At 44.2% G+C, this 26,485-nt stretch overlaps 1 protein-coding gene and 1 long non-coding RNA gene across 2 annotated transcripts in view; one reads left to right on the plus strand and one right to left on the minus strand.

Moving 5' to 3' along the window:
* Positions 1-26,485, minus strand: part of IQCA1 (IQ motif containing with AAA domain 1) — a 101,043-nt gene that overhangs the window by 55,231 nt on the left and 19,327 nt on the right. The window contains exon 6 of the mRNA XM_018084494.2: positions 20,887-21,074. Within this exon, the coding sequence (XP_017939983.1) occupies positions 20,887-21,074 (188 nt within the window). The remainder of the gene's footprint in view (positions 1-20,886; positions 21,075-26,485) is intronic.
* Positions 17,305-18,938, plus strand: LOC108641662. The gene is made up of 3 exons (XR_001922188.1): positions 17,305-17,322; positions 17,450-17,519; positions 18,924-18,938. It is a non-coding gene; the product is annotated as an uncharacterized LOC108641662 (long non-coding RNA).

Raw genomic sequence — 26,485 nt, forward strand, 5'->3', positions numbered from 1 at the left:
AGCCAACCACTCTGTGATTCTGTGATACTTACCCTTTGGGGATGAGGACTGTGGATCTGGGTGCTGTAGAAATTCTACCATATTCTGAAATTTGGAAGTGGGTCCTAGTTTATAACCTGTCTTTTCTGTGGGATTCTTCTGCTCCCAGCTGGTGCAGCTGTTTGGGGTGATGTGGTTACTCTCACCCCTTTTGTAGCAGCTGCAGCAGCTACTTTTGCTGATAAATAACTTGAGGTGAGGAGAAGACAATGCCCATCTTTTCATAGTGGTGGCAGAAGAGTGTCAGGTGTTTACTGACCAGTCAGGGATAGCTGCCTTTTTGTTGAGGGCAGTGCAGGGTACCATTGCCCTTGGTCACCAGTGCCCCTGAGAGCACACAGTTCCCACCTATTTTGACTGTGCTCATTCTTCACTGGCATCTGCTTTTTTTCTTGCAGGACTTCACCCTGTCCGGTGTACTGTTGTTTAGTATATCAATCACTGCCTGATGGTCTGGGAGTGTGCTTAAATCTCATTTCCCTGTCCAACCTCTTGTGGGTTTTTCTTTCCCTCCTTTAGGTTGAAATGGCTACAACTTCAATCTTGTAATGCCTGGGAACCATGCACATGCCCGACCCTGATAGGCAAACCCCTCCCTTTATGAAACCTTCTGAGCTAAGAGGTTAAACCAGGGATTCATTTGGCCTGTAAATCTGCCCAGGAGAATGCACTCATTGATCTTTGTGGTCAAAAGTCCACTTTAAACCTAATGAATCTCAATTTTCATTCTCCCTTCACTTTTTGGCAACATCCTGTCACAATGGGCTGTCTCATGCATTTGACATAAGATGCTAATTTGGATTCAAATGGACCTAAACTCTTTGTGTGAGCTTGTTTTAGAGTTGTAAACACTAGGATAAAAGGAGCAGCCAGTGTGCACTCCATGAAAAGCCAGAGAAGCTGTGGCTGCCCCATCCCTGGAAGTGTCCAAGGCCAGGTTGGACAGGGTTTGGAGCAACCTGGGCTAGTGGAAGGTGTCCCTGCCCATGGCACGGGGTGGAACTGGATGAGCTTTGCGGTCCCTTCCAACCCAAACCATTCTGGGATTCTATATTCCTCTACCTTTGTCTTGTCAGATAAACTACACATCATCTATGGCTCTAGAGGGCCCCACCAGAGATGCTGCACATTGAGCAGCTCTGAAATTAGGACACTGTAGAATGATTTTGAGCTTGCTTTACAATAATAATTGTTCAAATAATTTTTAATTGCCCTCCCCTTTTGAAACTTCCTAGAAACAATGAAGTAGTCAAGATTAGAGGCAACAGTAGTGTAAGAAAATTAATCCAGATGATGTAAGAACTTGCTCCAAACTGGAGCCCCAGCAGGCTGCTCTGTTTTGCTGGAAGTGTGGAGGAGACTTTCTGGTAGAAATTCTCCTTGGCCCCACCAACAAGCTGTAAACCAAGACTTAGGGAAGGTGGAACTGCAGAGCTTCCCACAGTCAACAAATAGTCTGAAAATGGCACTGGGGGTAGAAAAGCACTATGCCAGCACCTGCATTGCTTGTTGAATTGCAGCTCCAGTCCCTGTAAGGCTTTAGCCCTGACAGTGCGAATGTCAGACTGGCTACACTGCTCTCTTGGTTGAGTGAAAAACCCAAAACTGCTTGGTCTGCATTTATTTTCGATATTCCCAGTGCCTTGGCCCTTCCTTTGCACAGCAGTCACTGTCTCTCTGTCCGGCTCACAGATTGCCCACAAAGTTCTCACACTCTGCTGCTTTCTCTGTGTGCACTGAGGAAGGAGCACCGTGCAGAAACTGGTGGTCAGGAAAGCCTGGAAGTCTTGTTGCATGTTGATGGGGAGAGAAGAATTAAGCTTAAGCTCTTGATAACAGGAGTATTGGAGTGTGTAATATATTTGAGAGACATGGTACATGTCAGGAACACCTAGATCCCAGGCCAGTCAGAACTCTGTGAGTCTGGTACTTATTATTGTCTCAACATTTGCAGGGGAAAAAAAATATCCAGTTGTACTTTTCCAACATCTTGTAAAATGTGTAAATGCCAGAACTGGAAGAAGCAACTCTTATTTTCAATGTGATTGCTTCAGTGGGAGTGCTGACAATGTGTTAAGGACTGCAAGCAAAAGCAGAAGCAAATTGTCTTGGATTTCATATGGAGGATGCAGGTCTAGTAAAACTCATTGCCTAAAGGAACAAATGAAATTTGTAAAAACTATGGCTGCTTAGTAGGACTGGGCTTGGTGGCTGAACAAGAAGTGAATAAGTTGAGATGGAGGGACAGGGCCTGTTGGGTGTTCCCAGGCCACTGCACAGCCCTGCTTTGGGAGCTCTGTCTGCAGAGCTGCAAATCAAACTGAGGAGGGTTGGAGTTCACAGCAGGCAAAATATCTTCCTTTGGGTCAGAGCCACTGCTTTTACAGAGCTACTAAAGGTTTCTGGGCTGTGGAGGATGTTGTTGAGGAAGGGACCTTTCTGAAGTGTGGTATGTGAGAAATCCATTACTCTTGTGGAAAGCAGTGAAACCCTGTCAACAGAAACAGAGCATGGGGTTGGAAAAGAGCTTTACAGAAAAGCTATGTAACTGGGATGAATGGGGGCCCTAAATCTGAATCAAACCAGCTCAACCAGAAGAGCAAGAGGATGAACAAGGATGGAGGGGTGAAAAGAGATTATCTTCCACTCCAGCTGAAAAAGAAAAAGGTGTGACGAGGTTTTTGCACTGTTTCTTGAATTATATTGTGTTCTCTGATTCACTCTTACTGCTCCAAACCTGTTCCTCTTGCAATAACTCAGATCTGTCAAGTGTAATTGAAAAGGAATGATCTTTTATGGTCTGCAGTGCAAACCCTTTTGTCTCTGATCATGTAGCAAAGAGCTCTGGCTCTTCTGGGCTCAATTTTTGTTATAGCACGCAGCCTGCATAAGTGTCCAAGTTTTAACCAGGTTCAAAGGGCTCTTTAATGTCTCCAAATCCCCACCAGATTGGTATGAATTGGTGTGATTGGCAGTCTCTGCTCAGCCCTGAGAGCTGTGACACCTCCATTCTGACCTATAAAATAAATTCCTTGTCTGGGAGATGACCCTACATTGCACTTGTCTCATCTGCTGCTTCCCCCTCTCCTTCTTTCAGGAGCTTCATAATTTTTTTTTTAAAGTGTTTTCCCTCTATTGCACAGGGATGGTTATAGTTAAGGCCAAATATGGCTTTTGATTTATGAGAACACACCATTGATTTAAACATTTTGTCTGGTAATAGACTCAACAAGTTCCTACCTACTCTGTTTTCTGGCGTGGTTTTACATGTGTTATTCTTTCTTTTTGGCCATGGCTTCTCTAGCTAATTGCATAAAAGGCCTTGTCAGGAAAAATAAATTGTTCTTTGGAGGAACAAGAGTGTTTAACTCCTCTCAGGGTAAGAAAGGATGAGAGCTGTGTGCAGAAAAGAAGGCATGAATGATAGTGTGTGTTATAAGTGGAGGGACAGAGGAGTGTTCTATGCAGAAAAGGGACAAAAACAAAGAGGGGGGAACTCTTTAAAGAAATAACCCCCCTGTTGTTTTGTAGTTCTTGCCTGTTTCTGTAATCCCACCTGATACGGGGTCTCTCAGACTACTTAAATAGCAGTGCTGGTTTATTTTAGGTATCTTTGCTGCTGCATTTTTTTATCCCTTTGTATATGTGCTTTCTTTGGCTCTTTGAAAAATCACTTCCAGAAAAAATAACCTAGGCAAATACAGAATTGATTATAAAGCAGGATTAATGTCCCCAGCGTTCTTATCATCTTTAATGAGGTTGGACTCAGACATGGTACAACTGATGTTTTATCTGAGGTCCTGATCCTCCAAGTTTTTGCCTCTATGTGTGATTGTTATGCATGGAAGTGTTTCGGTGGAGTGACTCGCAGGGAGGTGTGGTTGGATCAGAAACTTTATTGTTCTGGATAAATATTCAGCTTTAAAAATGTAAGTGAGGCCAACAATGTGCAAGGAGAAACATTCTCACGGAGGAATGAGAGCGCAAGGTTTGTGGGGAAAGGTGATATCCTTTATTATAGTAACTCTCATAATTAGAATGGTCTTTTGGGTTCCCAATGCCTGCCTTAGATCTGAAATGGGAGAAGTGAACTTCAAAGCCAAGTAATAGTTGGGAACAGTCGTTGGAGGGGACAGACCAAAATGTGGAATGTGGTAATTCTCTCTGATGGTTTTATTACATGTAGTATTACTGGCCAGGAAAGGTAGACCTTTGGCTGACCCAGTGCAGTGGTTCTTAAGCTTCTTGAGTTCTTGCAGTGAAACAGTCTGTTCTGCTTTGTCATAAAGTTATTACCTTTTCAAGGATCCTTCTGGTCTTTTAGAGATAGCAATAGGTAATTAGTGTACTGGAAAAATGGGAATCTCTGTTCCCCTTCACAGAGACTCAAGCATGAGCTTTCTGTGCCAGGACTCCTGGTTATTCTGATTCCTGCTGCAAACCATGAGGGTAAAAGATGGCTGGATTTTTGTTTTGTGGGGGGTTTTTTGTTTGGTTTTTTTGACCTATTGGAACCGTCAAAATTCTGACAAATCATTCCTGGTTAAAAATGACAATAGTTTTTTCTCTCCTTGGAATAATTAGAGACATGGATGGTAGCACTACGAATCACTCCTAAGTTTTTGAATGAAAATAAAAGGCAATATAGGCACGAATAATGCCAAGGAGAAACAAAAGGACTGATTGTTCCAATACTAGCTTAAATTTAAAGAAGCCCTGCAAAAATCAGAAGAAAAATGTGGCAATATCAACACTCACAAAATGTCCTGGTGCTCTGATTTTTGTCCCTTCACACACTCAAAAAATATTGTCCCAAGTTTTCTTAGAGCCCAAATCTGAATTAACTGAGGACTGGGAGAAATCACCTCCTGACTAATGTAACTGAACTACTTTGCAAGAGCTCATAACAACCCGTACTGAAAGCTTGGACAAACCCAGAGGACTACTAAATGTACCCAGCATGGCAGGGAAGTGGAAAGGAGATTAAAGGGACTGGAAAGCAGATCCCTGAAAGGTTATTTAGAGGTTTTTTTGCTTGACTTCTCCAATGCAGAACAGCCTTGGGCAAGCACTGCTGGTAAACGTGGTGTGAGGCTCTGCAGTAACACTGACAGCATCTCCTGATGGAACCAAGGACAAAGGGTGTCCCATCCTTGCCCTTGGAGGGAAAACAGGCATTCAGCACTGCACCCGTGCTTTGTTTTCCAGGTCTGAGGTTCTTTGAGTGTGTTTCCTTCTCTTTTGACTTCGCTCATCCTCCCATATTTACGGGAGCTGGGAGCCAGGCTGTGTTCCTCGAGGGGCTGTCTCAGAAGATGAGGGGCTGCTCCCCTTGCCCACAGTCAGACTATCCCCAGGCTGATTTCCAGTGTCAGCTTCCTGTTGACTGTCTCCAGCCTTTGGAGGAATGTGGTGGGGAGTGGGTTGAGCAGCCCTTCCTGCGGAGGAAGCGCTGCCCTCAGGGACTGCACTGGGTCTTGGGGCCTTGGCTGATGGAATAACGAGCGTTCTGGAGCACACAACTCCCACTAAACTCTCATCTGTTTTGATTTTCTTATATCTTTCCATCCTCTTCAGAGTGAGGTCAAAAATACAGAAGCCGGCTCAGAGAAACGCCAGGTCAAATTCCCCCCGCGTTTACTGAATTCCTTACCTTTGGTCAGCTTATCCTGCCTTCATAGAACACCCGGTCCTGACTCAAATTTGGCAATATTTTCAGTGCTTAGCATTAAACTTAAGAGACTGAAACAATTATGGGCAGTTTTAAGCAAGATTACTTTAACTCAGACTAGAAGCTTTGCGAGAATAGTTTTCCTGCAGAGTCAGCCAGAGGGAATCAACAGAACTTTATTAACACAATATGAATCCTGTAAAGAGGAAAATAAAGCATGCCATTTCTTGTAGCAAGGCCAGCCAAAAGAAATAACTTGCCCTCCAATATCACAAGTTTCTTTGGGATTTGGAGTGAAATGGAGTATAGAGAGCATTTTGTCTAGTGGGATTTGTTTATGAGAAATTTGAGTGATTGTTTTTGCTTCTTAGAAGTCAAGGTGTTAGTGGAACAAAATGCACCTCTGGAAGGGGAAGAAGGCTGTACGCTGGGCATGGCTGCTTTAAACTGCTTTGCCACAGGCCATCACTTTGACCTGAAGATAATGCTTCGGGGAGAGTTCAGAAATGGTGTCCTGGGCAGGTCACCCACTGGGAAAAGTGTCCCTTTTGCCCCAGCTCTGTGCTGCCTCTCCCACGATTTTGGCCTCCTCCTTGTTCTGAAATGGTTTTGCACATGGTGCATTTCTTCTGCCACCACCTGACTGAAAGGGAGCTGAAGTATTTCAAGGGTACTGGCTGATTAAAAACTCCTGAAAGGACTGTGCTCTCCCTAACCCACTGCTCACGTGCTGGATGGAGAGTTCTGTGCATGCATAATAAATCAGCACATCTGGGGCATGGCAGACTCCCTGTGTGTGCTGTGCAGCACATACATCCTTTCTATCTGTCTGTAAAATTGGGGAATAAGAGCCTGAAATGAACAGAGAAGCTCTGCTTTGGTCTACCCTTATTTAAATATTGGGATGAAGAGAGTACAGCATGGAGGGGGAATGTGGTGATTAAAACAACCCTGATGCAAGTGTGGGTAAAGGATGTGATTTTTATTGGGTTTGTAACTGATTGCATAATTTCAGTGTGATGAAGATGGGTGGATCTGAGGTGGTATTAAGTAAAGGTGGCACCACATACATTTCAGTAGCTGAAGTCTATGGCATCAATGCAGAAATACAGTCCAGTTTGGCATAACTTGTCTTATTTTTTGCTTCCCTGGATTAAAATGCTCTTCAGCCCCTCTGTCAGGGATGCTCTGACCTGCTGAGCGTGTGAGCAGCCTCTGGCAGGCCCCACAGTACTGCCTGGGAGAGGGGCTTGATCATTCCCTTCAGCCCACCACAGCACTGGGCTCGTGGCACTGCCTGTGGTGCTGCCTTGAAAAGCACTTGTGATGCAGAAGGACAAATTCAGTGGGGAAGGAGAAGCTGAAAATGGTACCTAGGATGTTTCTAACTTTTTAAGAATGTAACCAAACTCTGCTTTGTCTTTCACTGCTCTGATTTTATATATGGATTCTGCAACACTCAGTCTTTCCCTGGTCTTACATTGTGTACACCTGGTGGTGATTTATTGAAATAAGGCTGCATGAGCCAATTGGGATAAACATAGAAAAGTCAAGCACTGTGACTGCTTTCATATGCATGCAATTGCCTCAGATTTGTCATTAAATAGCTCATTTAAACACTCATGCAAACGACAGAGACCCAGATCTCTTGAAGTGGACAAGGTCCTGGGGGTCCTGGTGGATGAGCTTGTCCATGATCACTGGAAATATTCCAGAATCATGTGGACACAATCCTGTGCCATGTGCTCTGGGATCACCCTGCTTGGGCAGGGAGGTAGGACCAGATGGGACCCAGTGTGGTCCCTTCCAGCCTGACCTATTCTTGGATTCTGTGCAGTGAAAGAGAAAACAGAGTTTGGTTTCTGTGGTGCCTGCCAGAGGCTGCTCACATGCTCAGCAGGTCAGAGCATCCCTGACAGAGGGGCTGAAGAGCGTTTTTATCCAGGGAAGCAAAAAATAAGACAAGTTATGCCAGACTGGACTGTATTTCAGACTCCTGGTCAGTGCTAATAACTGAAGAATTCACAAGCAAGAAAAGTAATTTAGAATCTCCACTTTGGCAATTAAAAAGTGTGAGAAAAGAGAAGGAGAAGCATTTCAGATGAGCTCAGCTATAAGCCAGGGATGGTATTAAGAGCAGCCATTTATCAACAGTGTTAGCTCAAAAACCAGTTGTCTCTGCAGTCCAAGAAACACACTGTAATGCTTTGAAATGCCAAGTTCCTTAACTCTCTCCCTTTTAGTGCTGCGAAAGACAAACTGGAGTGCTGTGTTCCTGTACCTGTTTGGTGTGTCTCTGGTGTATGACCTATGGCCTCCTGAAATGGGCTGAAAATGTGGGGACTGATAAAGAATTGAATATCTTTTGTAGGCCTCTGGCACTGCCTTTCTAAATACCTCAATTCTTCTGCATGTGTTACTAGGTAGGATATGTTCAAATCTAACCAATGATAAGCACAAAATGCAGCTTTTGTGCTATTGTTAATTTAAACGATGGAGTAATAATGTGATTTTTAATAATTTCTTTGATAGGTGAAGCCAGTGCTTCAGAGAGTTGCTGGCAACGTGGCAAAGAGGCTGGAGAACCAGGGATAGGGGATATTCTCTGGGAACTTGGAAGAAGCAAAGAGCCCAAGGATGGGTAACTTCCCCAAAGTGCTTGAGCAGGGAAGGTGGTGTGGGAAGTGCAGGTTTGGAGGCTGAGACCTGCAGGGCAGGTTTACTCACCTGCCTAATTTTAGGGCTCTTTTGTATTGTTTTTCAGGACTAGAGCTGTAAATGTATTGCTTCACAGGCCTCTACAGAGCATCACTTGTTTGGAATGGACTTACTGTGGAACAGCAGAGCTCCCCCAGGCAAATGGAGAGATTAGGTTTGGACAGGGGTGGAATACAGGCACATATGTGGGAGAGGCCACAATCTGCTGCTCCCACCTTCACTCCTGCTCATTCCCAGGCCCCCTGCAACTGCAAACCTTGCAATACCTAACAAATAAACCCATGATTTCCCAGGAGGATGAAGGTGAAAGGATAATTTGGGCATAGTGTTACCCCTCTGCAGCAGCTCTGAGTGCTGAGCCAATGATGGGAAGCATATGTATGGAACAATAAAGATGGCACAGCTCCGGCTCTGGAATGTGCCCCCTTGGAGCAATTGTATTTTGACTTGGAATACTTGGAGGACTCCTGCAGCTGCACAGACTGCAGCCTTTAACTTATAGCTGTACTTTAAACCAGCAGCTTCAGAATTGGTTGCTGGATTAGATGCTTTCCAGAAAAGTCTGTAGGAAAGAGCCGGTCACCCTGTGTGATGGAGAACACAAAGCAAGAGAGCAAACTTCCTTTCCAACCACCACTGACTCAGGAAGGCGCTCTGAGAAGAGAGAGGGAACTGTTTGAACAGATTAAAGGGTCATGCAGTCTCCTGCTATTACATAAATGCTTCAGTAAATACTAAGCCAGCTCTTTTATGGTTCTACATTCTTTGCTCAAGTCACAGAATCATAGAATTGAGTTGGAAGGGACATCAAAGTTCATCTTGTTCTATGTCATGGGCAGGGACACCTTCCACTAGACCAGGTTGCTCAGAGCTCCATCCAGCCTGGCCTTGGACACTCCCAGGGATGGGGAAAGTCAAAGAAGATTGTATTTGGTACAAGATCTTATGGAGTTGGTACTATATTCATATAGTTATTTTGTACAAGTAGAGCCTGAGAAGAACAAGTAAACTCCCTTATATGCTATTAAATGGCTTTTTATTCGGCCTAGGGTGGTCCTAAGGTTGCCTGATGCAGCACACAAACCATAATAGCTGGGCATGTTTAAAGTAAATTACTATAAATAATTAGAATTTCTGTTGTCTCTGCACAGGACTGAAATGCAGCACGACTTGAAAGGCCTGGACTCTGACCTGGGTAATAAAAACAACCTGCTGGATGGAGTCTGACTAATCTCCCCCGTGCTGAAATTCCCAGTAAAACTGAAACACATTGGCTCTGGAAGGAATGGATGTGACTCAGGTTTCAGGCAAGTTCTTGCTCTGCCCAAAGAAATGTTGTCTTCAAACCTTTTCAGCCTTAAGTCGAGATTCAATCCGAGTGTGGGACTGGGACAGACCAACTTCAACGTGAATTTTGTGCTAGGAAGAGTTTACCTTGGTGCTCACCTGAGGTTGATGGGATAACCTGTTTCTGTCACCTGTGCTCTCCTCCTCCCTCAATTCCTCATCATTTCTGCTTAACACACATTTTCAGTGTAAGCCTGGAATTTTCTTTGCTAGATTATGGAAGCCTCCTGGGTAAGGAACTAACTTGAAATTCAGCTCTTCAGTAACTTGCCAACAGTGTGTTAAATAATCCTGTTGGTACACTGGAGCCAGAGTGCCCTCAATCAGCCTTATATTCCATCAGACGTTCTGCTGCTGTGGTCCCCAAAGTCTGAAAAACCCACTACCAGTGAAGCTGTATTTCAGAACTAAACATATCCCTCTTCTCTTGTGAGAGAGAATAACAGGCTGTCATGCACAGCCACATTTCCAGCCATAACTTGCATGCCTTCATGGCCACAGTCAAATCTGGCCCCTTGACAATAAGGTGTTTTTTCTGTATCACCTGAACTTGCTGGCATAGACATTTAGGGACCTCTCTTTTGGCTTTGCCTTGGAAACACTTAATATTTTCTATCAGTCTTTGGTTCTAACTGTTCCTGTTTTTCAGTTGGTAACTCACAGGAGTTTTTTCCCCACTTACATGACTCTTTCATCCCTCCTCTTCTGATTCTGCCTCTTCAGCTCCTCATGACTGTTTCTGCTATGCTTTTGCTCTGCTTGTGTCAGTCTATGCCACGATTCTTTTTCCCCCCACTTGCCTCCTTTATTCTTTACATTCTACAGAGCCAAGGCTGAAAATGTCTTTTCCACCTCCTCTTCTTGTTGCTCCAAAGAGATCCTTCAGTGGAGCAAGGGCTGTAGCTTGGGAGCCACTGCTCTGTGCTTCGTGTTCATTTTTATTCTCCTTACTTCTAAGCTTTTCCTTAGTCTTTTTCTTCCCAGAATATCCATTAAACACCTCTCCTCTGCCAGCCACCAGCTCTTCAGTGCTTCCCTGTCCTCCTACCAGGCACCAGTGGGACTCCTGATTCTTTTTTGTTCCTGTATCCCAGCAGATCTTCATTTGCTTTGCTTGTTGGACATGGGGAAGTGGGAAAATTGGTTCTTCCACCTGCTCTGTATTAACTTGCAGGAGAAGATACCTCTCCCTATCAAACTGGAGTGAAATAATAGCTGGGCTGGGTCTTTTCCTCTTCCCCTTGGGATTCATTCCCTTCTTTCCTTCTCACTGATTAGGACTCTGCTGTGTGAGTTAAACCAGGAATAGATCAGATGGTAGAGCAGGCTCCCCTGGGCCAGGCCTAGTAGGCTTCTAGCTGGATTCCTGGAACAGAAACCAGCTCTGAGGTGAAAATCAGGCCCCAGTTATCAGTGTTAAACACCCCATTGGTCTGTTCCTGCCTTCATAAATCCTGTTTGCTGCATTAGGAAGGAATAAAGGAGACCAGCAGCCTGACATACCCCCTGAGCAGGGCACATAGCACAGCACTGCCCAAAAAGAGCCCAGTCCTGCCCTTCAGACACAGAGCTGTATTATAACCAGCTGCTGGCAAGTGAGAGTCCCTGGATGGAAGTGATGCCTGTGTCTGTGGGAGTATCTATGACAACAAATAAACCTCATGTTTGGAAAGTGTCCTTGAGAATAGCAGTGGGGGGCTTGCTGAATTACGTCAGGAACACTTTGCATTCTCAGACTTTTAATTCCTAAGTATTATAGGAATGGGTATGAGGTACTTTAGGAAAATGAACTAATTAGTTACCAGATTCTTTTCTTGTGTGCAAATAGGCCAGCTCATACTAATGCTATTTACTTCAGCTGATTCCAGACTTTCAGACATATAAAGGAATGAATATTTTTAGGAGCTTTAATTCTAAGCAGGAGGCTTAGCCTCAGGATCTCTAGACTGTGGGTATCTTGGGTCACTTGCAGCCACTTGAAGAAGGTAGAAAAGGGAATCTAACCTCAATTTGTTGTAAGGGTTAGTTTTGCTTCTGTAGTGGTAGAAATCAAAAAGTAGGAAGTAAGTGAAGGCAGGAATCACCCTACAGAGCAGTGCTCCGGATGGGCATGTCTGCAAGAATGGGAAGATACAGGTCAATATAAAATATCTGGGAAACTTTGTACCAAAAATGGGACTGAGAAAGCGCAGTCCTGGCAGCATTGTGGGGGAAGGAGGTGCAGGACCCCCTTCCTCTCATCTCTCTTTGCCTTGTCTCGGGCTGTGTCTCACATGTGCTCAGGTATCTGCCTGCTCTCGTCCCTCTGGCATTCACCTTATCTTGGTGCTGCTCCTGCTCCAACAGCTGTGCCCTCTCTGCAGAGCCCTGACAGCACCAAACAGCTGCACTCATTTTCCACTTCTGGTTTTAGCACTTCCCCAGTGCTTCTGCCTCACACTGTCCATTACAAAGCTCTGTTTTTCAGCTGATCCTATATTTGTCAAGCTATTAACCATTTGGACTGAAACGTTAGGTGCTGACACTCAATTTACAATGTACAGGTCTGAAAATATTGGCTCCATTGATTCAGGTTTTTCCCAGATGGAGGATGGCTAAAGGCATAATTTTGGTTATGCTAAATAAATGTCTAACTAGAACCATCTTTCTGCTGACAAGATTTAGAACAAGGAGTTTCATCTTTCCCTTTGGTCAACTTGCCTTTTGGAACAGAAATGTCTTTGCTATCCCTGTAAAAATCCTATTTCCACAGGCTGAGCTTTGGACAATCTGGTCTACAGTCACCACAGTGTTTAGAGCTTTGCAGGTGAAAACTACAGAGACAGAAACTGGGACAGAAATGGGGTGGGGAAAAGGTTAAGTCTTTTTGGGTAAAGTGATCAAGAAACAAGCAGGTTGAGGAGAAAAGTGGAGGAGAGCCTGGTCTGTAGAAGCACCATGCTCATTATGGCTTTATAATGTGTGGCTGTTGAGATCTCAACGAGCTTTTAATGTTGTTAATGCATAATTTATATGCAAATGTGGCAAGAGGTGTGCAATGCAAATTGTGCCTGATGAAGAGATGGATGTATGCTTACAAATGCCTGAAGTTCTGAGCATTCCTGCAAGAGATGCCTCATCACAGGCAGAAAGCCTAGAGTGCCATGTGACTGGAACAGTTTTCCCTGATTTTCCACTACTTGGGGAACAAGACTATGTGCTTCTGCCTGGTTGTAGCACCCCTGGAAAAGTCCTGAAATCAATAAACTTGCTCAAAACCAAAAATGCCTTAATCTATGAATCCCCTTGGAAGCTGATGGGAGTCTCCTTAGAATGAGGACTGTTAAATAACATCAGGACCTGACCCTATTTTCAGTGACAAAGTCAGTAATCAAAAACTCTCAGGGAAAGGCGAGATCAATCAGGGAAGATCCCTAATGACCTTGTGATTCACGATATCTGAATGTCTATCTGGAGGGGAACAGCAGTGCTTGGAAAACTGGTGGAGATGTGCTTATGTGCAGCATTGGTGCACTTGGTGATTAAATAATAGTTCATGAGGGTGACTTGTTATGTTGAAAACCCCTTGGGAAACTTGATTGGCATCTGTGATGTTTTAAGAATCTTCATTCCTTAAAAGTTTCAAACCTTTCATAGTTCAATGAGCAAAATCAAGGATCAGCAGCAGAGCCCTCTGCATGTGTTTTTAATCACTGCAGAGAGGTGGTAATCATAAATTGAAGTGTCAGCTCAAGGAGCATTACAAGACTGGAAAGACAACAGATCTTGGAGTTTGTGATGATTTAGAAAGCAGAACTAGTGATCTTATCAATGCCTCTCTGGAGGTGTGACATCGGGGTTCAACTGGTCTTACTGTCTCAGATACCTGCCACCAAGATTTATGGGTGTTTCACCAAGTATGAGAAATATATGGATCCAGGGGCTTCCGGCTGATCCCCCCAAAGCCATCCAGCCACCTCCATTAATGTCAGCACTCCCGTAAATTTTTACTAGTAGGCAACTTCTGCCACTGCACAGAAGCTTCCAGAGGTGTCCCCTGCCTCCTGTAAATCCAGGAACACCCAATAAAGGAGATTAACTGCAGATGGACTTAATAACAGTTGTCCCTCCTTTGGAATTAGAGAGGTTCACACTTTTTAAAAGAGACCAGTGTGGTGTTCCCATAGGCAGGAAAGGACTGATGGGGTTTTTTGTTCTTGTTTTGTTTTAAATGGCTTTCAAGTTAGATAGTGGATTCCAGTCAACGGGAAAACAGGTTGCAGAACTGCAGGCTCCGCTCTCTCCCATCATAAACAAACAATCCTCTTGTTTCTGATAACTTATTCTCCCTCTGTTCACAGAAACCTTGTGGGTTATTTGCTTTGGTGCCCCCCTCCAGTGAGCCAGATGCATTTGTATTCCATTCCCTTGCTCCCTCCAGCCCTGAAGATGTTTGCCAAAATTAGTCAATAGATAACTACTCAGTGGAAGCTTTAAGAATGTGTTAGGAAAGGCTTGAACATTATCCATTAATGTTTACAGCTCCTAATTATGTTAATTAATCAGTCTTAGAGCCCAAAGGCAAGATTTCAGTTCCCACAGATGTAGTTTAACTCAGCGCCGCCATGGCTGCTTGCAGAGAGGAGCTCAGCACGCTCTGCCTGCCAGAATATTTATGCAGGGCCCTGGACAGGTTTTGCTGTGTTGTTCCTGCTGTATTTTGGAATTAGCTTTGACTGACTGTCTACACGAGGTACAGTCCAACATCTGGGAGCAGGCTGAGCCGTGTTCAGGAAGATTGATGTTAAATGTGAGCCGTCCCTGCAGAACAACCTTTTGGCAGGGGAGAAAGGCACTCAGAGAGCACTTTGCACCAGCACTAATTGTTATGATACAGAGATTACTGCCTTGGCAAAACCTGGAGTTGTTAGTTCTGTCGGAAAAGAGGTGAAACTACTGATAGGAACCCCCCCCAGACGTTGCCTCTTGTATTACTGTCTTTGTGCTTTTGCAGGAGGACCAAGTATTTGGGCAGTAGAGGCCACCCCAGCCTGTGCCATCCTCTTTCAGAGCTTCATTGCCACAATTCAGAGCTTGCCTTTGCTCTCCTGAGGAAAAGGAGAAGATTTAGATGATAGACACAATGAAGACTGGCTGCAGAGGGATTCAGAAGGAGAAGCTACTTGTTTTGTGCTATTCCCTGAACAATTTGGTGTGTTTAAGCTCTCAGTGCCCAAAGTACCAGACGGCAGGAGAAGATGTATTCAACTCCAGTGAACAGATAAGGACAGGAGAAAATTGTGGTGCAGATAGAGACCTCTTTCTAATGTAGAAATTATTAGAATTATCGTTATTTCTAAATTATTAGAAATAGTTTTAGCTCATCCTCATCTGGTGGAATTGGAAGACAACCACTAATTTATCCCCCCATATCCTGATTTTTATGTTGGGCTCACAGCTGCTGCTTCTGCCTGGAAACTTTTGCTCCCAAGTGGAAGGTCACATACAAGTGGTTTTTGAGTGTGTGACAATCCTTTGATGCTGACAGGGAAAACAAGTAATGGCAATATGGACTGGGGGAAAAGACAGTGGTTCATCACCTGCCTGTAAATGGCTCCTATGGGAAGCAGCTCCTGGCTGTGCTGAATATCAAGTACCACATACCAGAGGCACTTTTTGGTAGGTTCCTACAGCAGAAATGCCCTTGAAGGAGTGGCAGAGAAGGGAATAAATTTTCCAGAGTAACAGTACGGAAAGAGGATTGTGATCAAGGGGCCGGTGATGTCTCAGGTTGTCTGCCAAGGACCCCCAGACTGGAGCTTGCTCTTTGAGAACTGTCTGCTGCAGTGGCTCACGGCACTAAAACTGGTCCTCCAGCAATTTTCCTATCAGCTGTTCCATATTTTCCATCAGCTGTTGCCATATTGTGTGGAGGCTGCAATCCAGGCTACTTGGAAAGCACTTCTGGCAGGTTGAGGGCATGCGTCTGATGAGCCAGATGGGACTGAAAAACAAGAACACGGGTCTGGAGGGACTCAGAGGGACAATTCCTTGGAACCAGAGTGGAGGGGTCATGGGGAGGGAGTGCCTCTGCTGGTTACCACCGTGTCATCCCTCTCTGTCCTCTTGGCAAGGCTCTGGCTCTGATGGATTGCCTGGCAGCTTCCATGCCCGCTGCCATTCACTCCATAAAGAGCAGTGTGTACAGAGTGTGAAATGTGATCCGGCCTCTGCCTCACACCAATGAATACGTTCCCTATTCCGTAGAATTTCAGTGCAAAACCTCTCTCTCTCCATTCATCTTCCTCCTGCCTCCTCCTTCCTCACACCCCCTGCTACCCAGGGAGTCCCATGAACGGGTGGATTGGCAGTAAACCCAGCTCAACAAAACAGCCTTGTGAAAAAAGGGAAATATAACATGATCACTTCCTATTTCTTTCTCTTTTCCTCTGCATCAAAGGCCGGGCTGGCTGTCAGGAATGTTCAAAATGAATAAATAAAGCACAGGAACCCTCTGTTTCAAGAGGAGTCTCATTCCCTCACCACAAAACTTGGCCAGTTCTTTTTTTGACAGGACTGGAGTCAGCAGGCAGAGCAAGAAGATCATTCAGAGCTAATCAGTAAAGTGTAAACCTATTATGAGAACACATTTACCCCTCGTCGCCTCCTTCCTCCCAAAAAGCAATCCCCAAATCCATGGGAATAACACATAACGAGTGTGAAGTGCTATTACTGAGATCCCCTGTTAGGAGGTCAGCCCTGCCACTGATGAAATGCTCCCCAGAGCTCCGAGCCGGGCCGCAGAAATCCTCCAAGACATTCCCGGCGCAATTTGCTGCAGCTCGAGGGCACGAGGCACGTCCCAGCAGAGCCTGTGCATGAGGCTCTCCCCTGTGAGCCCGGGGGCCATCTCTGGTAATAAAAACCTCATCTTGAGTTCTCGTCCTTTGTATTGATTTCTGCCAGAGAAGGCTTGTCCTAGACAAAGGTACTGTTATATTTCTCTGTGTAATAAAGGGATCCTTCTCGCCTTTTTTTCCCCACCCCTTTTTTAATTCATTTTAGGGATGACTCCAAGAAGACTTGTAATTTGGGAACTGTTTTTATGCACAGTGGGTAAAGAGAGGAGAAGGCAATTTCACACCCTAAATGTGAAACTAGAGAAAAATGGGTTTGGTTTGGAATGGTGCAGGAAATTGAAGCTAAAACCCCAACTATGCACTAGTTATATCTTAATATGAAACTCTGTTATTAATATAATGGATGAAATCTGTGGGAGCCAAGTGATTAAAATCCAGACTCAGATGTGTATAATCATAGCAACTGTTAATTCTGGAACATTTGTAGTCCTTCTAATACCAACCATAGCTTGAAAAAAAAAAAAAAAAGGGAGGCCAGTATAGGTATAGTGCAGGATGCTTTTAAAAAAGCTTTCAAAACAGTATCTTTTCTTTCTAGCGTGGTTGGACAAGGCCACATGGAAACCTAGAAAGCTTTATGTGAATAATTTGCAAGCCAAATAAGAGCAGCTCCACAGAAGCCAACCCAGATAAACAGAACGATGGATGGTAAGGCTGCAAAATGCAGGGTTATATCGAAATTATTTTGTCTTCCCCGCAGTAGGATTGATACAAGCAACAGGAACAATTTCATTTAATCTATTCCTTTGGGTTTTGCTTTCTTTTGTTTTTCTAGAACTTCTCTTCATAAGAAGCTGGTTTGGGTCTTGAAATGACTGAAGCTGTTCCCTTGTGCAAAGAAAGAGGTAAATATTTACCACAGTTCTTACAGGTTAAGAAATTTTACATGTACTCATTGCTTTTGTAATCTAAGAGTAGCTGTGCTGAAAGACAATACCTGCTAATTGTATTTTTCTATCACATTCTTTTCTGAGTGAAAGATAAAATATGGAAGTTTGGGTTTATTTTCTCAGTATGCACAGCAAAATTTATTCAAAAGAATCTTTGTTCGCCTTTATCTATTTCTTTAATAGAATATGGAAAACGGGAAACTCTGTCAAAAACTGTAGTTAAAGAATTATTTATAAGCTACATTTAGCTGTTGATCTTGTAGACAGGCTTAGGGGAGAGCCAAAATATATCCTGGCAGGTAATAATTATTGTAAACTTGGACACTTCAGACCTGTCCCACTGTTGAGCAGGACACGATTCCTGCTGGTTGTGCAGCATCTCTGGTATTTCCACCCAGACAGTTTGGCTCTGCAGGACACACACGCTCCCCTTGGTGAGAAATTTGCTGATTTTTTTTTTTTTTTTTTTTTTAAAAACCTATTTTGGATGCCAGTGGGTGTGTCTGTGGGGCAGATGATTTTGGTCACTTAGAGGCCTCCTGTGAAGAGCAGGGCAGCAGACAGCTCCTCTGATTCCTCGCAGCTCCATAAATCACTGCATCACTCAGCCAGATTGGAATGAGCTGAAATACTGGGTGATGTCCAGCCTGTGCTGAAGCTGATGGCAGCTCTCCCACTGGCTTCACTGGGGGCAGAATTTCATCTGCCACGCTACTAAATCACCAGAATAGCTTTTATCAATGAGATCTGTCTAGTCTTGGCTGGAACATTCCCGTCACTGATTTTTAGGGATCATGATGGACAGTTAATATGAGAGTTAACAGGGAGTACAGTGAGACTTGGAGCAACCTGGTCTAGTGGAAGGTGCTCCTGCCTGTGGCAGGGGGTTGGAATGAGATGGTCTTTAAAGTCCCTTCCAACCTAAACCATCCTGTGATTCTGTGATCAAACACACTGCTCTGACTGCAACAGGCTTGTCACTGCCCCTCTGCCATCAGCGGTGACCCCGCTCTCAGACGTACCACAGACCTGCACATCTTCTCCATTTTCTATCAAAACGGTCTGATTAAATGCTTAAAACTGCTTTTTTGTTGATTTTTTCAAAATATGAGGTTGTTTCGGATGGGTGGGTTATTGTCCAAGGTTGGAGGGGAGCTGTTTTCTCAGCCTGTCTCAGCTGCAGCAGAACATGTCTGGCTAAAGGCTTACCCATAAGCACTCTTATAGAATGTGTGGGTATGTCTTTGTCCTATTTCACACCATCCCTTGCTCAGGAAAAACACACCCATAAAGCTATCCAAGATCAGTTAATATGGTGCTTATATTCAAACATCTGCTTTAATCTTTGTTAATTTTCAGGGCTAGATGAGATTCAAGACTACTGAACCTGATGAGATGGACCAGATAACTCAAAGGTTAGCTAAAGAACACCTTATAAGTTGTATAATCACGTATTTATATGCTGGGATACTGCCTATGTCTGCCTCTAGCCTTGAAGTCTCTCCCGAAGTTGGGCCCCTGGGCACACCTGGGATATAAATGTAGCGAGGAGGCCCCATTTCACTTGTAAGGGCTGCTAAAAGAAAGCTCAGCATTTACACTCCACCTTCCACCTTCAGAGTATTCCGTAGGTACGAGAGGCTGAGGACTCACACACTTCAGGCAGCGAGGGTTTTGATGAACTGCTCTCTCAGCCACCCCTCTCCACCTCCCTCGGTTGAACGATGGCTTTGGCTTCCTCCAAATGATCCTCTGGACGGCTTAGGCTCTTGGTTGGCTCTGCTGTTAAGTGATTTAACTTTTAATAATGTCTCATAACTGTCTTAAAAGAGGTTTATGGCTCAGCCTTATTCTCTAATCTCCTACAGAAACATTGTTATTGGTTCACACTATTTCAGTTAGTTCTCCTCAAGCTCTAGAGCGAAGTTAATTGGACACGACTGACCTACGTTAGGGAATGACTATTAGGTGAGCAATATTAAGCAAAGAGAATAAGATCTTTCTGTACCTCAGAACATGCTGGGAGCTGTGGGGAACAGCAGGAAATAGCAGCTCAAGAAGAGCAGGGTTGATTTAGGGAATGGGGAAGTGCTCTGCAATAACTGAAGTTTGTAAAACTGGCAGCTCTTTTAGAAAGAGAGTAAAAAAAAATACACTGGAGCCTTGAGTGTCTATAAGAGGCAAAAGTACAAGAAAGAAGAGGAATACATTGTGGCAGACCTGTGAGGGTGCTATTTTTGATCACTTTTTTAATCAAACAGTGCACTGTAGCACAGCTATCCAAACCCGATTAAAGGACTCAAGGAATAAACAGAGCAGGATTTCATCAGAATGCATTTGTGTTTCCAACTGGAAACTGCATGCTGGAGGCAAGTCCAGCACACTGAAAAAACACTGAGTGATTAATGGATGTGACACTAGTCCACAAGACAAATATGAGCCCTGTAACATCACTGAGCAGCTCAAGACACAAAAACACTTTGCAGAGCAGACAAAACCTTGCTACTAAATCCTGGAAGTTTAAGGTGCTGCTTCCCAATTTACTTTTACATACTAATCCATCAGACGAGGTAAATCCTGGGAAAAAAATCAGCTATGTTATAAAACCAGCCTATATTCCTTAGTAAAAGACTTTACAGTGTGACCATATGAAAACTGCCAGTCTCAAAACTTCGTTGGCTGAAGCCTGAGAGAACTATAGGTGTCAGCACTCGGTTTAAAGACGTGTAAGTATGTGCTTAACTCTACTGAGACGTGAAGTTTCACTGAGATCAGCAGCACTGCTTAAGTAAAGTTACATTTGGAGGAGTGTCTCGAAGGTCAGGCCTCAAGTACAAAACTACTTCAGATTCATGTGGGCTGCTGGATAATGCCAGCAGCAGGCACCTGGAGTGCAGTGCCAGTGACGTGATGTGATTTGCTATGGCAAATAATTACGCTTCTATCTCATGGAAGAGTGAGTTCACTCTCTTAAACCTTAGGTATTCAGACAGGGAAGAAAATCGGTGTTCCTAAAGTTTAGAGTGTGCTTCTTATAATTATGAAGGCTTGAGCCTGAGGTAATGTGCAAACTGAAGGTGTCCCCACTTTAATGTCTGTGGAGCTGATGCACAGCCAGGCGTTCAGGGTGCACCTCTGATCCCTGCCAGGAGTGATGTCCCCAGTCTGGAGACCTGCAGCTCAGGGTCCTGGCTCTGCAGCTGGGGTAGAACCAGCTCCTCAGCTGGGACTAGGATCACTGCCTCGAGATGGATTTTGCAGTTTGTAGGAACTGCAAAATCAGGCAATGGACTTATTTAGATAAGTGTTTATCTCTGCTCACCGGCACTCCGTGAAGCACTGGCTGAGCTGATCCTGGAGTGTTTCCTTGATGTGGGGCCCCTCTGTTTCTCTCAGCTTGTCCTTGAAGGATACTTCGTCCTGTCTCTCCTGGACATCACCTTGCAGGGCCTTTACTTTCCCAGAAAACTTCTGAAAACTACTGGTTGCCTCTAAATGAGGAGGGAGAGTCTGAAAACAACAAGAGGAGAAAATAAAAGGTACGAATTAAAATAAACTTAATATTTACTGGAATGCCAGGCTGACAGTGAATCTAAGCTTAAGCCTTAATTTTCTTGCAGGAAGCCAGGAAAAAAAGGCCCTGTGCTCATAAAAGGTGCCTGGATGCACACAATGCTCTATTGTTGGTGTTTCAGCATTAATTAACAGCATTGCAATGTACAAAAACAACCCTTCCAGCGTGGGATCCCGGGATCTCAGTGAGACAGGTGAGAAAGCTGCTGTTCTGCAAATGCCAGCTTTATCCATGCCAGAGAGGGTGCCAGAGAGGTTTTTTAATTGAATTTTCAAATATTTGGACTTCCCATTGGTATTTTTTAATTAGCCAGTATTGTTTTTAATTTAGTCACTGCAATTTTTATATGCATTGCTTGGTCAGTGGTTTCCTGGTATTTTGTTGCAGCTGGTCGATTTCCTTTAGGAAATCAACTTCCCTTGAGGAACAACAACAACAAAAAAGGAATAAACAACCCCCCAAACGCTGTAATAAAAACCACAGCTCCCCAAGTTTCCCATGATTTGATAACCTTGGCAAGAAGGGCTTCTAAGCCAGTTGCAAGTCTTAGAATGATTTCTGCCTTGTGATTGATTTTACACATGTAGATTGAGGGAGAAAAATGAAAGTCTTTCTGGTATTCAAATACAGAAGCATGAAAAATGCCATCTGTGTGGGTGGGCTGAAACTTTGCATTTTTTAGCTTTTAAAGGTTGATAAAGTTAAGATGTTTCTAGTGTTCTACGAGCTGTTAGTACCTTGTAAGTGTAGAGAAAAATCCATTTTAAAAATGAAGTTGTAAACTACCTTTGTGGTTTCTTTTTTAATTCTAGAACAAATTATTTTCTACATACTTGGGAATTACTAATCATATTGCCTGATAGTGTATGGCAAATTTAAGAAGGGAAAAGAGGAGAAAATAGGACAGTTTGGTTTTGTAGTATGTTTTTTTACTCCTCAAAGTTAGTGACTGACGTATAGATGGCAGCAGATGTGAACATAAGCTCTTGGTTTGCATGGAAAAAAAGTACATAATTCTGCTCTGGCCTTTCAACTTCAGAGCATATAGAAAGTGTCCTTAATGGGCACATCTCAGACTAATTTAGTAATGCGTTCTCTTTGCTCTGGTGATGTATTTCCTGGTGTGCTCCATGTCCTAATTGCAGAAGTCTCCCACAAAGACAAAAAAAGCTCCCTTAAAGGTTTTGCCAGCTTATATTTATATAAGATCTGTTATTTGGTGTTTTTCCATGCTTCGACCAGGTTCCAAAAATCACTAACCAGTGCCAAGCAAATTTGGTTTCGGCAGGTCCTCCCTGGGATCACACACCATCCAAAGCAAGCGCAGAGGCCCCATTCAGGAAAGCAATTTACTGCCTTCCCTGCATCTGTGATGTGTGACTCGCACTCTGCTGAAGGAATTGGTCAAGGCCACCACTGAGAAAATATTCAGGAGGAAATAAGAGCAGCAGTGTGGTTTTGAAAGGTGGCTGCACATGTTCTCTCCCTCAACATGTGATCCAAAATGTCACCTTTCACCCCAAGATGTTGCCTTTGCTCAATTCTCAGTTTCCATGGAAGTCGAGTGTTTCCAGTCTTCGCCCTCACCAGCACCTATTTACAAGTACAGCACTAAGTGTTAACACTGTTTATTTGTATTTCACCATTGTCTGCCTCACTGGTATTAAATGAAGCCTAGGATGTGATGCTGCTTTCTCAGGGCTCATTTGGAAAGCAGAGGAGCACCCATGAGGCCTGTTTTCCAGTCTGAGATCCAGGAACAAGATCCCTCGGGGGCTTTCCCACTGAGCTATTTGTCTCCCTGCAGCAATCCTCACAGGACTGCTTTCCTGAGGAATTCCCACCAAAAGGGCATGGAGATATCTCCAGCTTTAGGGAGGCTGATCCACAGCTGTTGGAGAAAGACAGGCCCCTCTACAGCTCACATCCAAAGGTTTAAGGGCAAAATGTCAGGAGATGGGTCACTTGTTGGTGCTGGGAAGGCTCAGCTTCCCCTCCACCTGAACTGCTGGATGTGTGGTCCCTCACTTCTCCTGCACAGGCTCAGGCACTCACCTGACCCTGCAGTGAACCGATTCTAAGTGGAAAATAATCCCTTTTGTCTTCTCTTCTGCTAAGGTTACTTGTCCCCTGGTATAAGGAGGTGACTCAGCCAGCCAAGGAGCAGCTGAGGGCCAGCACCACAGCAAGGCAAGTGATGGACAAGGGACAGACCAACATGGAGAAGCAGCAGCAGCAGAGACAGGAGGGTCCTCCTTGCCATCCAGGACCTTCTCTCCACTCAGCTCCTCCAAACTGCTCCCCACTGCGTCCTGTGGGAGCCTTGGAAGATCAGCTCCTGCCACTGAGGATTTATTCAGCCTTTCATCAGTCCCAAAGGCAGACGAGGTAAGAACTGTTTGAACTGGCAAGAACGTGCCCGTGTGAGTAAGCTCAGGAGCAGGACACTCTTATCTTAAGTGAATTAATACAGACCATATCAACACCTGAGTCCAGAGCCATGAAGCTGTTGTGGGCACAGTCCAGGTAGCTCTAAACCAGCTGGCTCAGATGCTGATAACAGCAAGGCCACAGAATATGTTCTGGTTGGCAAAATCCAGCCAATCCCCGAGTAAATATTTGTGCAGCTACCTGTACTGAGCACCATTCAGTTATCAGTCCATCTGCTGATAGGTGTGGAGAGCTGCACTCGGAGCCCTGAGGCTGAAGTACAGACATAACCTGGCAGAGAAGCTTGTGAAAAGAAGCTCTGATCTATTTACCCCTTGCAATTTTTTAAATTTTCTTTTCCAAAGACTGCTTTACTACAGGAAAAAAAAAAGGAAGTAAGAGCTACTTCTACCAGTAAGTAAGACTCCAGCCACACACCTTCAGTGTTTCACCGAAGGGAGGAATAAAGGAGAACAGGGATAGTTGATAAAACTGTATTTTCCTTTGGCTGTCTGTTTTTCCCAGTCCTACCAGTTTCTCATTTGGCACCGACACACTCCAGCTCCAGTGGGTGAGGGGAGCATGGAATGAGGAGCACAGCTGGCTGGGATGGATGAGCCCTGAGGGATTGGGGGCTGCCTGATGTGGAGCATACACAGTGCACCCTGGTTATGAGTGAAGACCAGGAGGCCAACATGTGTCAGGAACACAAGGCTGGCTCCTGTTCTGGGGGAGCAGGAGGAGGCAAGCACTGAAGGGCAGTGAGGACATCATGCCATGGTTATTTGATTTTTTTTTTTTTTTAAGCTAAACATCACAGGTGAACATACAGCTGGCCTGACTTTTTATTCTGCTACTTTGAAATCAATGCATTTGGGTCAACAAAAAAAGGGACTTGAAGAAAACAAGGATGAGGAAATGTCAAAACAACTTCTGTGTACTTAGTCTCAATTTCACTTGTTAGTCCATCTTAAAAACTACTTCCTTGGACTATAAGAACTGATCCAAGTGTACTTAAGAACAAGGAAAGGAATCAACTGGTAAAGTAGGGAGGGAATAATAAGAAGACGTAGATAAAAGTAAGTGTGGAAGTGAATTTAGCAACAGAACCTAAAAATAGACACTTGAGCAGCAGGAGCTGCTGAAGAGATATAACAAGATGTCCAGATGGTAGAATTGTTTTAGCTGTCAGTGCTCCACCAATTGTGAAGTATTTTCAGAGAAAATGATTTTCTTTTGTTGAGTAAAAGACAAATTGAGGAAAGAAAACAGAGTCCTCAGGCACCTAATGATGATATGGAATGTTTTAGACTCTTAAACATTTGAAAAAAAAAAAGGAAAAACCCTATGAAATAGCATAAGAGATACCTTCCTGCTTTGCAACTGAAGAAAACCACTGTTAAACTTGTATTATTTTGTCCCCAGTGTTCTTGTTCTAATTCCAAAAGTATATCTCATCCCAAACCTCAGTGGCCTCAGAGTTTAACATATTCCTAACCCTGCCTCAGTGATGAGGAGACAGCTGCACGATCTGGGACCTCGTGTCCATCTTCAAACCTTCAAAAGGAGACAGAGTCCCTGGGACAGCCCTGGTGGAGGTTCTGCTCTCTTGTCAGGGAGCAGAATTCAGAAGAAAATATATCCGAAAAGGCTTTGGCTATCTGAGGATGCAAGAGAGAATAGGAAGTGAAAGGGCAGGAGGGATGGACGGCGTGGCAGGATGGATTCCAACAATGCTTCCCTGCTGGCCAGTCTATGACCTGGGCCTTGCAGTGTCACAGAACAGCTTTCCATGTGCCCCACATGCCTGTTCTGGGGCTCTAAGGAGCTATATGAGACAGCATGGTGAATGCTGCTTCCACAGCCCTCTATGCTTAATGTGCACGTTAAGACAAAAGCCAATTTATTTCAAACATCACTTCCCTCGGCGCCTCTAATGTTCCTACTTCTGAATCAAAGGGAGGCATTCTCCAGTAAGATGCTAATAAATAGCTTTTCCTTGGGGGAAGAAGCATTTTCCCATCTTTAAGAAATTTCTTTGGCCATGTGAAATTCAAATTTGTTAACTTGCCCTACAAACAGCAACTCATTTAGAAACAAATTACAAATATTAGATGGAGACAGTGAACTTGATAATGCAATGATGCCACATCAGTTGTAGAATAATGCATCTTAATGAAGGCTTCCCATGTGAATAAACCATTATATTTACAAGCTTTTCACAGTTAATGACCCAGAACTGGATAACGAAACTCACATTTTTAGTGTGGTCCTCTGTCAGCAAAAGTATACATATTAATAATTGATGTTGCTGTAAAAATAGGACATAATATGAAGATTCCTGAGTTTGTGGGAAAATAGGACTACATGGTCCATTAACTTAAAAGGCTTATCTAATGTTTGATGGGCTTTGTCTTTAAAACCCTTGTTTAAATTAATAAGGCAAAATGGACATTTGTCTAAAAAAGAATTTTATTCCAACTCATCAGTCACAAGTATGCTGATGAGATTCTTCTGTTCTTTACTCATCTCCCCTTATTCTCCCCAAAGAGGATCTGGGTTTTAGGGAAGTGGAAGACCCACCAGTAGAAGGAAGGAAGATGTTCCCTACAGCTCCCAGGTAAGCCAGTGTGATGGAGGGCCATGATGAGGGGACTGGAGCACCTCCCCTATGGAGACAGGCTGAGAGAGCTGGGGCTGCTCAGCCTGGAGAAGAGGAGGTTGTGTGGAGACCTCAGAGCACCTTCCAGTGTCTGAAGGGGCTACAGGGAAGCTGGAGAAGGGCTCTGCATCAGGAACTGGAGTGACAAGAATGAGTTCAAACTGAAGCAGGGTAGATTTAGATCAGATAAACAGAAGAATTCCTTCCCTGGGAGGGTGGGGAGGCCCTGGCACAGGTTGCCCAGAGAAGCTGTGG

Source organism: Manacus vitellinus, unplaced genomic scaffold (genome assembly GCF_001715985.3).
Source record: "Manacus vitellinus isolate BGI_N305 unplaced genomic scaffold, ASM171598v3 scaffold_71_pilon, whole genome shotgun sequence".
NCBI classification, from domain to species: domain Eukaryota; kingdom Metazoa; phylum Chordata; class Aves; order Passeriformes; family Pipridae; genus Manacus; species Manacus vitellinus.